The following is a 15,110-nucleotide window of genomic DNA, read 5'->3' as shown; positions in this document are numbered from 1 at the left end:
TACGAGTCGTTGCAATAATTGGTATAAAAATGTCTACACATCTGTATTTTATAAAGACAGGCAAAATACTGGCAGGAATAATAACTGATGTAACATTATGAGGGAAATAATTGTTTGTTGTGTCTGCTTAAACCTTATACCACCAGCTGTAGACCTGGGTTACGTTTTGTAAAGTTAATTTTCTGATTTAACTTTTCTGATTTAATTTATTTTTATTACTTTGTTTTACGATATTTAACTAGTGAATTATATCGCCTTCAAAACCCACTAGAAACCAAAAAATAATGTAACATTAACTATATACTGATTACCAATATTGGAGTCGGTGCCTAATAAAAATTAAACATTGTTTTCGTACCTCAGTACTGTTTGTTACCTCAAAACTTATGATTGGGTGAACCGATTTTGATGTTTTTTCATTTTAAAGCTGGTGCTTCCCGCGTGATCCTGTGTAAATTTAATTGTTGTTGGACCCTTGATTTCAGAGATACAACAAAAATCTCATTAGTTATGTCTTCAAAAGGTTTGGAATCTTGAGTAACTTTTACATCGGATTCCAATAATGGTAGATTCATTAAAATCTACAGTTAAACTTGTTTAGAATAACAAGCGCTTTAAAACTCACCCGAGAACTGATTTATAGAGATTACGTTTATGATAAACAAGGAAAATGAAATGAATTCATTTTTACGAGAACATAATGTGACTTCACATGGTTGTTATTTTTTGGTAAAAAATATTGGAGGCCTTCACAGTCCAGTGTCCAATGTGGTATTTATATCTGGTATATGAAATTTCAGGCTATTAAATATCCGTCAATGGGAAGGGAAAATGGAAATAGTAACAGAATTGCTATATTCATAAATTATACATTATACATAAAATCTATGTTTTGTTTGCTTGATCCTTGTAGTCTTCAAACCTCATTAATGTTAAGGCCTTTTAATTACATTAATGCGTTTAAGTATACATTTATCATAGCAGGACCTATTATTAAATATTTGACCTTTAGCTCAGTAATTTTCGACAACCTAAATTGCTAGATCCTTCCGAAAGAATTAGATTACACAATACATTTCCTTAGTCTACGTTTAGTTTACAATAAGATTATTTTTTCAACAAAGCAATTCATAAATCACTCGCACCGTCCTCATTGTGCAAATTAAACATTATTCTTTCGAACGAAACGCCCATCCCGACTTATTGGAATTTTTGCCAATCGTCCTCCGTGCCAATAAATACTTTGCTAAACGTTTGTACCGAACCCCACGGCATTTAGCTATGTCAATCTGTGTGCACATACACAGACATGCAAATGGCAATGATGGAACACGGAATCCAACGTGTATTCTACTTACTGTTGCTTCTGTACTAGGATTTATGTGGTTTGATCGTTTTGGTGTATTAAAATGTGTTAAAGTATGTATTGTTCGGTTTGTCAAAAAATGTTAGCAAAAATAAACCTTATTTTATGCCCATTGAAGTCGCCCTCAAAGGGGGCTTATCAATTGACAGGCAATAATTTGATAGCTGATCATAAAGAGACGTAAGCTTGGATAAAAATTAAGGATAATTTTATCTTTTCATACTAGCAGGCGGTGTCACTGGTAAAAGTTAGTCTTTAATAATTTTCTACTTGGAATATAAGCAGCTAAATACAATTACAAATTCCTATATGGTCAGCCATTTATATGTCTCTATCCCGTGTAGATAATAGCTGTAATTTTTACAAAAAAAGGAAGATATTTGGACACGGAATCTTCATTGAGAAAGTCTGACTCGCAGATGTTAGGTTTTATTCATGTGAAGCGGATGAAAAGTACAGTAGAGGTAGCTAGTAAAAGGCTGGCAGGCTAGCTAGGTTAGGGCCTTTATCCTCCGCACCGGTGGGGATCGCCGCGCGGTTTCTCCCTTTATTTTTATTAAAATTGAATACATCTTATTTATTTCTTCTCTCCTGTCAGCCCGAGCTGGCTTCTTTGTTTACTTTTTACTCATTCATTTATTTAATGTCCAATATAAAATGCAATTATAAAATGTCTTTAGTTATATAAACGACTTTATTTAAGTAATAATCAAACATTCTCATGTACCTTGACTTATCATAAGCGCAAGTATGTTAGCCTACGTGACGAATAAAGCAGTATATTTTATTTTTAAGAGTAACGGCTTTAAAGAAAATGTTGAAAATGTTTGCTAAATGTGTTTCCCTGTATATTTTTTCCTTAATATATTTCTCGTACGATTCCTGTTTTGGATTACGCGTTAGGATAAATTACACTGCTGCACAAAAGATTGTAGGTCAAACTACAACTACATATTTCTTATAAAATATTTACAAAGAATGTCTATTTTTTTTGCCAGACCCTCAAAGTGGACATAAAATTGAGTTTTACATATCTTAACCCCTAAAATCTTTATATACAATTGTAGAGGGATTGCTTTTTTATAACCAATCTTATTTAGGCTGTCGGTCAGTTTGTTCGAAGGACGATTACATAAATGTACATCGCGTCGTCAAGAATATATTAGCATAGTTTGCATTGATGTCGTTATTTGTATCTTACAATAAATAAAATGATCCTTAACCGTGAAAACACGTATTAAGGTAGGTAGTATGATGACTTCATTTATTAATTTATTATTTCATATATATCATAAAGTAAGCCAATCAAACAAATATCAAACAAGTATCAACACCACAGGGTCATGCTACAACATCGCTAGATCCCGGAATTGTCCCTTTAACACGAGGCGGAGGCGAATAACAAAATAAAATACAATACAAAAAGCGTAAAAGAGAACGTATTGATTTGCAGGAATTTTTATTAGGACGTGCTACCTAGCAAGCGATTTGCGTTTTATTGCTCCCCACGTCTATTGCCTTTGTACCTACGCGTTTGTTTTGATGTTTTATATGATTAAACATTAGATTTAAGTTCCTTCAGGGGCTTACTAATATATTTTATTTGTAGAAATGAGTCGTTTGTTTCTTTATAGGACATCTGTAATATACCTTTTACATAAGTTTTCTATATTTCCCACTATAAAAGCAATACGGGAATGAGAACTATATTTTTTACTTATTAAACATTTAACAATATATTTATAGTGCATTCGTAACAGGCAATTATTGGCAATGGAATGCTCCAAAATACTTAGCAATTTACCAAAACTTTTCCCTATGTTATCTAAAAATACCGTGGAAAATCCCGCACAATGCATCTTTTTTAGTGTTGTTACTCATATTGGTAGACTGGTGGTTTGTCTGACCGATATACTGTAAAAAACCATGACAAATTTTCTGTCAACCAAAGACTCAGTGCGTTAGGATGCCACAGCAGTACTTTCAGACAAGTTTTTACAGTTATTATTGTTATATTTTATCAAAAAAAAAGTGGCGATAGCTTAGTTGGGTGTGGAACGGAATGCCGAGACGAATGTACGCTGGTTCAAATCCCAAGGGCACACACCTCTGACTTTTCTAAAAATCATGTGTGTATTCTTTGCGAATTTATCGTTCGTTTTAACGGTGAAGGAAAACATCGTAAAGAAACCTGCACATCTGAGAAGTTCTCTATAGTAATTTCGAAGGTGTGTGAAGTCTACTAATCTGCACTAGGCCAGCGTGGTGGACTAAGGCCTAATCCCTCTCAGTAGTAGAGGAGGCCCGTGCTCAGCAGTGGGCAAGTATATAATACATGGCTTATATCATATATTATATTGTTATTTTTAACAGGATCTGACTGAGACACTGTTTTATTATCTAATTGTAGTAATAATTGATCAATTTATTTATGGAGTAAATATATATTTTTTTTATGATTGGCTGATGGCTGGATTGACTCTCAAATGATGTCATGTTATGGAATAGAATGAAAACGACTCCGCCCGTGTGAGAAAGTTTTCCCGGGATAAAAATCTATAGCACTCAAGAGTAATGTTGCTTCCTATTAATAAAAAAAAAAACAAATTTATGTAGTTATTTCTTTAGCGCGCTCAAAAAAACTCTTCAGTTGTATATGTAAGTAAAGATCACAAGAACTAAAGAATCTATTGAATATTTTTTTGTTTGTATAATGTATATATTTCAAAGTTCACATTTCTCTGAAGCAATCAACAGAAGCAAATTACACGTGTCTGCTACCATTCGTCATGATCAATCAGCTATAGGGAGAAAGTCCTAATACGTGACCGACTCATTACCTCACCTTAGTGACGTCACGGAGAATAATTTTAGATATCGATGATTCACAGTTCAGACAAATGGCAGTGATAAAATAGGAAAATTATTTTATCTTTTAAAGTAATTTCAGTAGTTAATGTTGTACTGTCCCTCTGCTGAGGAACTTTCTGTACAATGAAAGTGATGCTTCTATGACGCTAGCTTGATATACCAGTCGATTTATCACTGCTTATTATTTTATGAATAATTTTAAAATACCATTTTTTTGTTTTGAATGACGAGATGAGATTGCCTTTCGCCTGATGATAAGCGATACGACCGCCCATAAACAATAGAAACACCACGCAACTCCTTGAATTACCAAGTATTGTTTGGTATTCCATTACGCTCGCCATCTTGAGACATGAGATGTTGAGTCTCATTATGTCCAGTAGTTATACTGGCTACTGTGACTACACACTGCTGCTTGGCGGCAGAAATAGACATTGCGGTGGTACCTACCCTGGTGGACTCTCACACAAATGAGAGACCTACCATCAATTCATAACTTTGAAAACCGTATCCGCAAAATCGTAACTTTCAAATATAAATACCGAGTTGGACATCACTACGTGAGGGGCGTCTATTGGGCCGCGTCCACTCGTTTTATTTCGCTCACCTTTATTGGTCTGGCCCGTCAGTTCCTGGACAGCGCTTTTCACTGCCGTGTGGACGCGGCTTACGTTTGTTTTCCATTTCATATTTGACTTTTGGGAATTTTATTCGTAGTACAGATAGAAAAATAATTTCTAAAGATTTGTTTATTTCATTTCAGACATAAAACATAATGTGAGGAACAATGGAATCTAAAAATATTAATTATATTCATGCATGCAGGTGTGCTCACGATATTTTCCTTCACCGTTAAAGCAAGCGATAATTCACAAAGAATACACACGTCATTTTGGAAAAGTCAAGAGTGTGTACTTGGGATTTGAACCTGCCAACATTCGTCTCGGCAGTCCGTTACACATTGAACTAGGCTATCGCTGCTTACTACTTCTTGGACGTTAATTTTTCACAATAATTAACACTTTACCATAATTAACAACAAAGCTACATTAAACAGTCCACAAACCAAAAGCTATGCTAATGAAGAGCACACTCGATTATTTGAACTTAGTAAATTAAACATAAAATTTAAATAGACTAAATCCAAAATGGCGGGCGAGGTAACACGACGTAGGCGTGTTTACAATAAGGCAAAAGGTACGGATTTGTTGGAATGTAAATCAAACTGGATGTTTTATTAAGCACTTCGTTGTGCTAAATATTCAAATTAAGTGGCTGTACTGGGGCTACGTGCGTGTGGAGAAGGAACCCTCTTTTTTTATTTTTTTTTTTCATATGGGCATGACAAAGTGAATTACACTTGATGGTAAGTGGAGTGGAGTCCAATAGAATGTCGACTGAGGAAAGATGATTACTCCTCGACAGTTGACACTATTATGCTGGCCTGTTGGAACCGGATATACACAGGCTGATTCCGGAACATGACACACTTATGTGGGCCACTATGACGGGTTTCAACACCTTATGTATAGTGGTCGCTATCCGGGCGGAAATATTATAACAGGTAACTAAAATTAGTTAACATTGATCACTGTTTGTAAAGCAGTAATCGAGGCTATTTTAGAAGGTTTGAAGTTAACTCGTAATATCGGTAAAATTTATATAATAGTTTAATTTCTCTCCTGATATCGATTGTATTGAAAAATTAGTTTACCATAGATGAACAAACAGTTAAGAAGCAAATTATAGTGAATGATGATAATGACTGCTTCGGTGGCGTAGTCTTATTGCAATTCGACTGCAGTGTTGAGGTCTCGGGTTCGCTGCCCGAGTCGGGTAGTGATAAGGGGTTTTTCTACTGAGTATCAACCCTGAATCTGGAATTGGTATCCGATATGCAGATAGGCTCCTATACTCATCGCTGTGCGCCATTTGTCGATGTTCCTTCCCTCATTACCCACAATAAAGTAAACATTAAAATAGTCCGTCGCCATATTTCTATAGCTTTAAAGATTTCCACCTCAGCGTGCCCGCTGGCAATATTTACACGTTACTTTCTGTAAATACGCGAGCATCTCGAATGTAACTCGTATAAGAAAATTAGACTCGTTTAATTGTGTAACTTTCGTGTGTACACGCCCTTTGGCGGTGCCATCAACGGGCCATATTGTAGGTTGGTTTCGGTAAATCTTTAAGTGAATTCGGTTGTGTTTTTTATTTATTGCACTCTACAATTGTTAAAATATAGGTTTTACAAATTAAAAGAAGTACATAATCGTGGATCCAGGGCACAGCAATATAGAAGAGAGGGAGAAGGGTTCTAATCAGTGTGATTTATTCCATTTTAAATTAGTTGATTAATGGTAGTGTCCAATATCGGCTTATAACCGACTATCGCAATGCAAAGGATGTCAAAGATTTCAACTCTGTATACACAGCAAGCAATAGTAAGTAGTATATAGATTACATTTTGACAAATTATGCAGTAAACCTGGATACTTTATTTTATAATGTTATAAAAATCTAATAAAGCGTAAACGCTCTTAAGAACTGATAAATAGTTTTTGTCCCAGATTGTTTTAGATATTTAAAAGGGACGTCACTTTACTTTACGACTTTATATGAAATGAGCAATTATTGTAGAGAGATTTATTTGTATTTTTCCCCTAATACTACTAAATTAATAACTTTGTGTAACTCCAACGGTTTAGGCAGCCTACGCCAAGATAGCATTTTTTTAGGCTTACGTGATATATATCGTTATATTATGACCAAATTACATAATATCATTATAAATTGTAGCCTATGTGGTATTCTGATGTAACCAATATTACTGTAAAGTTTCATCCAAATTCGTTTACTAGTTTTTTCATGAAAGTGGAAGACGTATCGAGTAAATCGTATTTGGAAACACAGTTGTCGCCCAACCTGGGATTCGAACCCAGAACCCTCCCCAATCCATCATTCATTTGACGTTTTTTAGCTCAGCACTGAGAAACAGACTTGTTATCACAGCTTAGCTCCGTCCTTAGATAAAAAAACGTCTATGAATAAGGGGGTAAGAAACATTAATACATCCATCCATCCTCACAAACTTTCGCATTTATAATATTACTAGGATTTTGAAGCATATATTAGAATATGAAGTTTGTTGGTTGTGACGAGTAAAATTTACTTAGAAGTTGTGAAACAAGCCCTAGTTGTATTTTTTTTTATAGTATGCTTTACAAGAAATATATCTCTAGAATATTCATAGTGTATTTTAAAGTCAATTCTCCGTACTTATTGCAACGCAGGCGGATTGAAAAACTCTACACAACAAAGACATAAAAAGTAGTTCAGTGATTTTGATACGTCTATCAAAACACCACGGTTCTTTTTATTCGAGAATGATTCGAAAGAATGCGCTGAAGTTTTACGGTGGTCATTAAACAAGCAAAGTACCAGGCGAACAGATTCCGACAGGAGCTAACTTCGTATCTGCCGTCGCTAACTACTAAAAGATGGTAATGGAGCGCACTCACCTTTCTATCCCCGTCTCTTTCACACATCCAACGAATCTATCACGCCGTCTCACTCTAAGCGGCTGTCACCGGCACAACAGCCGATCCGGACGGTGACAAGAAATTAATTAGGGGAAGCTCGGGGAAAATAATGGTGCGCCGTGATTTTTAAATGAAATCTATTTTCTTCACTTCATTTATTTCACGGCAACATGACACCGCGGAAATTATTAGACTCGAGATCTCCCGTCGTTCCCCTTCCGATGCGGTAGTTACCTTAACGAGAATTTATGATTCTTTCCAAGTACATTATGGTGTACGAATTCCTGGTTTTTACATCTGTATTAAGATGTTATTTTCCCTATTACAAGGAAAATCTTTAGAATTGCTTTATAATTTACGAGAAAATGGATCAAGGTCGGCTAAGTTAATTTATTAAAGAAATTGGATAATTGATTTTAAGAGATTTCTTCGTCTAAATACTGCATTTTATTCTAATAATTGTACTACTCCCTATCTTTCCTTTTAGTATATGGCTACTTATATTTTAATATAACATAATTTAATATATTATGAACTTTTAATTAAAATCATATTTTAAAACTAAAATTAATTTATCGTTACACGTCTTGAATGCTTTTATAAAGTGTATCCTATCAGAGCTTCAGGCCGGAGCTTTCATTTATCTCTGCATAGAGCCGTCAACGTAAACTCGGCGATTTTTCTGACGTCTACTGACTTTAATGTGTTTTGACTTGACATACTGTCTACACTTTGCATAGTTAAAACAACTATGTAGTAGTTATTTGTTAAATTTCATAAGGTAAACAACATATAAATAATTATTGCTGCAAAAATAAAACAGTATAATAATTCGACTTCTTTATTTAGTCAGGTTATAATTACTTTGACGGGTTGCTTTTGATTTACGAAACCAAATCTTTGATATAGTTTGTTGAGACAAAATTTTGTTAGTTATGTATATAATGTTTTTTAAATTAATAAAATTAAAAAGGAAATTGTTCTATTACTTAATTGATAATTCTATATTTCATGGATTTTGAAATTCTTTCACTAATACTAAGTTCCATTACATCGGAGTTCTACAAGTTACTTCAATACCGGAAATGGAACACAGGTAGACTTACGAGTAAAAGCTAGTAAATTATAACCTAACCTAATTATAACAATATCGTAGTAACAAAAAAATATAAATTAAATTCCAACAACTCCACTCACGTAAATTACATTTAATTGCGTATTTGTAACAAAATCCTCGAAATAACACTAATATGAAAATTCATTATGAATTCATGGTGGGTTATAATAAAATGCTCACCGTCGATGTTATCAGCCAATCGGAGTGGAAGCCTATTAACTTCAACTATGTACCGTTCACAGTATAATAATAGGTAGTAGATCAACTAAATTTATAGTCACGAAAGGCAATACCTGATTACATGGCATTAAACGGGGCGAATGATTAAATCAATCTCAGACTTGAGTAAACTTACAAGTAGATATTTAATGTATTTAACTATTTATTAAACCAAACAAGCTGTTATTGAGCCGCTTCCTAGCTGTCAAATCCCTTACATATTGTAACTTAAAATGTATGATGATCTGATATTAATATGGGTTTATTAATAGCGAGTACCTTAAGATGCTGACCTTAATTTGTCAGCGTCTCAGTTAAAATATCACTTAAGAGCGCCACTGTTTTGTATCGACACGGCCTATTGTAAGACTTAACATCTTATGTACCGGGTATCGAGCAAGGTGAAGTACCTACAGTACATTGTTATTCAAAATTATGTATGGCCTTAGTACTGTTTATGGGTGGTAAACAGTACTAATGCCATACATAATTTAATATATAAATAAGGCACCGACTCCAAAATTGGTATCTAATATATACTTGTTATGTGAAATATTTTTTTGGTTTTGAGTGGTTTTTGAAGGCGGTTAAATTTTTTGTTAAAATTATTTTTATTTTTTGCTTTTTTGTGTTAGCAAAAAATAGATCGTCTCAATAGAATAGTTGTGTTTCGCTTACGATACGACTATCGCGCTGAGGAGTTACACTTCTGAGTACCACTGAAAAGGGGAAAAGGTGTGATGCTATATATATATGTATGTAAGAAGTAGATTCAAGCAAACCTAACGCAAAAACACAACTGATATTATTTGGCTCACAGTACAACTATCGCGCTGTGGTACTACACTTCTGCCTACCCCTGAAAAGGGAAAAGGTGTGATGCTATATATATGTATGTATGTAAGAAGTAGAGTCAACTAAACCCAACGCAAAAACACAACTAATGTGTTTCGCTCGCAGTACGACTATCGCGCTGAAATGTTACACCTCTGCCTACCCCTGAAAATGGAAAAAGGCGTGATGCTATATATATGTATGTAAGAAGTAGATTCAAGCAAACCTAACGCAAAAACACAACTGATATATTTGGCTCACAGTACAACTATCGCGCTGTGGTGTAACACCTCTGCATACCCCTGAAAAGGGTAAAAGGTGTGATGCTACATATATGTACGTATGTAAAAAGTGGAGTCAACTAAACCCAACGCAAAAACACAACTAATGTGTTTCGCACGCAGTACGACTATCGCGATGAAATTATACGCCTCTGCCTACCCTTGACACGGGACAAAGTGTGATGCTATATATATTTATGTAAGAAGTAGATTCGAGGAAACTTAACGCAAAAATACAACTGATATATTTGGCTCACAGTACAACTATCGCGCTGTGGTGTAACACCTCTGCCTACCCCTGAAAAGGGGAAAAGGTGTAATGCTATATGTACGTATGTATGTAAGAAGTAGAGTCCACTAAACCCAACACAAAAACACAACTAATATGTTTCGCACGCAGTACGACTATCGCGCTCAAATGTTACACCTCTGCCTACCCCTGAAAAGGGGAAAAGGTGTAATGCTATATATTTGTATGTAAAAAGTAGATTCAAGCAAACCTAACGCAAAAACACAACTGATATATTTGGATCATACTATAACTATTGCGCTGTGGTGTCACATCTCTGCCTACCCCTAAAAAGGGGAAAAAGTGTGATGCTATATACATATATGTATGTATGTAAGAAGTAGAGTCAATTAAACCCAACCCAAAAACACAACTGATATATTTCACGCACAGTACGACTATCGCGATGAAATGTTACGCCTCTGCCTACCCCTGACACGGGGAAAAGATGTTATGCTATATGTATAAGTATGTGAGAAGTATAAGCAACTAAACTCAATGCAAAAACATAACTAAATACCTCACAGGAAAGCTAAATTCGCCATTTCGTTTTCTTGGACGACATAATTATTCTAGTCTTTTAAATTTTGAAACCAAACTACCGAAGCGATCTTGAAAAAAATTTAATGGGACTAATCTGGAGAGAAATTATTTCGAATAAAAAAAGAATTTTCCAAATCGGTTCATAAATGAGCGAGATCTGAGGTAACAAACATACAAAAAAAAAATAAAAAAATCTCGAATTGATAACCTCCTCCTTTTTTTAAAGTCGGTTAATAAAATACTTTATTTATCACGTAGGCGAACAAAGTTGCACTTATGATACGTCAAAACAAAGACTAAGAATAATTATTATTTCTAAACAACTATTAAAATTACTTATATAACTATGGACATTTTAAATTAGGGATAAAATTTATACAAAAGACAAGGTACAAACCGAAGTAACCAGCTCGGGCTGGCAAGTAGGGGGAAATAAAAGGGTAACGCGTCGCGATCCTCATAAACCATATAAGTTCATATCTATTTATCTCGCGAAATTTCAGTTTAAATACTTTATATAAGCGCTGATGTGAAGGACATTGTGGTAAAAATCTGGATATTACGAGACTGTTCAGTGTGTTCAGAGCTTTGTGATACAAAGTTATGAGTAATTTTGTTGCTGTTGGTGGACTATCGTGGCGCTATCCACGTTATCTCGTTAATAAATAGTAGTATTCAAAAAAATAATTTTTGATATATTTCTTTTGGTATTACATGTTTTATATTAAAAAGTACTAGTTGTGGACTTCCATTACTGCTTTTTAGACATGAACTGTACCAATTTGGACTCATTAAACGCACGAACAGATTTGTCCGTGAATATTATATAATTACAAACTAAATGACGTTGTGACATGAAATTGGTATTACGTGTGACGATTGGGCGTTTAGTACTAGCCGGGTCAGTTCTTATCGGTGTTTGTAGTGTTTTCTATTGATGGAAGACTCATACGTTTGAAGAAGGGAAGGTTTCTCTCTTCTGTCAATTTTATTTCATCAATCATTAATCAGACTGGTGGTAGGGTGTCTCATATGTGACAGTCCACTTGGGTAGGTACCACCGCAATGTCTACTTCTGCCGCCAAGCAACAGTGTGAAGTTACTGTGTTGTTCCGGTTTGAAAGACACTGTAGCCAGTGTAACTACTGGACATAATAAGACTTAACATCTCATGTCTTAATACTTTGTAATTCAAGGTGTTGGATGGTGTTTCTATTGTTTATGGGCAGTCATATCGCTTACCATCGGGCGAACGGTAAGCTCGTCTCGTCATTCAATACAATAAAAAAAAAATATTTGCCGCCGTCTAATGCTGAACGCAGGCCTCCCTAAGTGACCGTAAACCATCCCGGTATTGAGCAGCCCGCATCCATTCGCCACCCGCCACCGTTTTCAATTTTATTTGTTTTGTAAAAAGATTTAAAATAGGTTAATGTGCAAGTAACACTATGAAATATATATTTGATAACATTATTTCCCTTTAAGATTTGTCGCAATGAATTAAGGTTTATTTAATACTGTAATATTAATTATTACGTGATAATTAATAATTCCGCTTTGACATTGGTGTAACATCATTTTCATTATCAATAATCAGCTCAATTTTCTTTAAAGTTGTACTTCAAACTCTGATTAAAAACAACAGAATTGCTTAAATAAATTTGGGATCCCAAAAAAAATGTTTTGCCAACCTAAATACCCAAATAAAGATCCAAAGACGTCGTCAGTGAAGATAAAAGAAGAAAGAGTCATTCAGAAGGCTAGAACCTACTTGAAACTGTTTCTTAATACTTCTTCTATACACGGATTGAACCATCTGGTGGCACCTCGAAGACATCCTCTGGAAGTGTAAGTAAATAACAATTTAGAAAGGTTACATTATAATCCTTAATTATAGGCAACTTTTTCGGGAAAGGTCATTGACGTGAGCGGAGTCATGAGCAAATGCTGGTATTGTAATGGTTTCTTAAGTTTATTGTTAATGAGAATGTTAGGCGTTATAAAAAATCTAAATCTGGTAGGGCGGAGCGTTCCGTCCCATGACCATGAGTGCTGATGCAGCGAAACAGTGGTTCTAAAAATTATAATTGGAATAAAATTAGTAAATTCTGGTTCTCAACTTCAATAGTAATCCTTTTTTCTTTAAACTAATTTAAATTTAATGTAGTTGCTACTTTTATTTGTAAAAAAGTACGCATTAATGGTTTATGTCTAGTTAATATGAATATGTGTGGTGTTATTTTTTTTTGTTAATGCATGCTGTGACACCTTTAAATGTTATGCATTTAAACCTATTATTACTATTATATTTTATTGGAGCTATTTACAATGTAATAACTCATGGTTGTCCTAATTATAAATAAATGAATAAATAGTATTATAAACTTCATTTTTTAAACATTATTCATCAATGTTAGGATTCTCTGGCTCACCGTAGTGGGCCTCTGTGTCTTCGGTTCCGTCTACCTATCTCAGACGACGTGGTTGCGGTACCAGTCATCTCCCACTGTTATCTCCATGGACCGCGACATGTTCGCCTGGAATACCACCTTCCCGAGCGTCACAGTTTGCCCCACCTCCAAGCTGGATGAGAAGAAGTTAGCAGCTTATCTCGAGTGAGTATGTAAACAGTTCATACATACTACTAGTCTTATTATATTGTGATACACACATTTACACCATTAGCCTCCAAATAGTTTTGTAACGACGTCACTACATCCGTATTTTCTTCATATATTTCGTCCTCTAGTTTGATGGCGGGTTAGCCTATCGCTGTAACAGGCACAAAATGTTGTTCTATTAGTTTTTAATCTTAATAGGCTTATCATATCATAGGACAAAAATAAGCTGGTTTTGTATGGTGGTTTTCTAGTTACATTCCTATGTTCTTAATGTACATGTAATCAACTCATGCGTTATTTCTTCCAGTAGATTATTTAAACTGCCTAGGAGTTTCTGGGTATTTATTTTAACGCTATCCCACAGGAATTCCCCTGAATCCGATAAAGAAGCCTTGGAAGCCTTCATCAGAGCCATAGCAAGTGCTACCTATGAAACATTTTACTTAATACCAGATTACGGGGGAATAAGGCCTGACGATTATATGGAGCTGCTGTTAAACCTCACACCACCTTTCAATCCGACCCTAACCATCGGAGTGGTGGGAGTAGCCCTTAACGTAATCCCAACAATCACTGAGATGGGTTTATGTTATGCTATGAACACTAAAGCGGCAGTTTATAATTCTCCAGCGTAAGTATTTTTATTGCTTTTGTAGGCAAAGGAGCAAGCGGACCACCTGATGGTAAGCAGTATCAGCCGTTCATGGACTTTGTAATGCCAGAGGCACAGCCAGGCCGCAGTCTACGTGATTTACCTAAGTAATTTTATTTCTTCTGTAGTCACCTATAATAAAGTGTCACAGAAGAAGACTTAATCATAGTCACAGGTATAATACTGCTGAAAAAAAGTGTTTTTTGACTAGAATCCTCTCTATGATATCCTTTTAACTCATTTTTTTAAATTTAATTATTAGGTTTTCCAGCAGTCTATTCATGAATTTGATTCAATTAGTCCTTATTTTTTTATCCTCCTTTTAAGTTCTTAAATATTTGTAATAATATCTCTATTCAATATTGTCCAGATATAGAGCAGCAAACAGATGGGACGTCTTCAAACACTACAACCAAACCTTATCCATACACCCACTTGATGGAGAGGTGTTCGCTCAAGTCATCAATTTCACTACGGCTTATGACGTAAGTGTTATTTGAACCAAATTATATTGTTTTTAAATCAGGGTTCAGGGCCTGACGTTCCAACGCCATACAGTTTATACTGTAATCATCAACAAGAAATGTAGGAGTCTTTATGTAGAATTGAGGTTCGGCCATAAGTCTATCAAACCGCATCAGGTCGGCGTGTGTCAAATTTTGAGTTTCAATGCAGTCATTTTCTAACAGCAAACTAATTTGGTATCCTATATAATATAATTTTATAGTGGATGTTGGTGCCAGTATTAATAAAGCTTGCTGCAACAAGATTT

General features: G+C 34.9%; 1 protein-coding gene across 1 annotated transcript in view; it reads left to right on the top strand.

The window, feature by feature from the left end:
- Positions 1-15,110, top strand: part of LOC115448136 (sodium channel protein Nach) — a 70,121-nt gene that overhangs the window by 50,007 nt on the left and 5,004 nt on the right. Inside the window, exons 3-6 of the mRNA XM_037440781.1 lie at positions 12,775-12,913; positions 13,483-13,680; positions 14,051-14,317; positions 14,709-14,823. Coding sequence (XP_037296678.1) covers positions 12,775-12,913; positions 13,483-13,680; positions 14,051-14,317; positions 14,709-14,823 — 719 coding nt within the window. The remainder of the gene's footprint in view (positions 1-12,774; positions 12,914-13,482; positions 13,681-14,050; positions 14,318-14,708; positions 14,824-15,110) is intronic.

The sequence above is a fragment of the Manduca sexta genome, chromosome 20 (genome assembly GCF_014839805.1).
Source record: "Manduca sexta isolate Smith_Timp_Sample1 chromosome 20, JHU_Msex_v1.0, whole genome shotgun sequence".
Taxonomy (NCBI): domain Eukaryota; kingdom Metazoa; phylum Arthropoda; class Insecta; order Lepidoptera; family Sphingidae; genus Manduca; species Manduca sexta.
The sequence above is the reverse complement of the archived record's forward strand: the minus strand, read 5'-3'. Positions and strand labels throughout refer to the sequence as shown.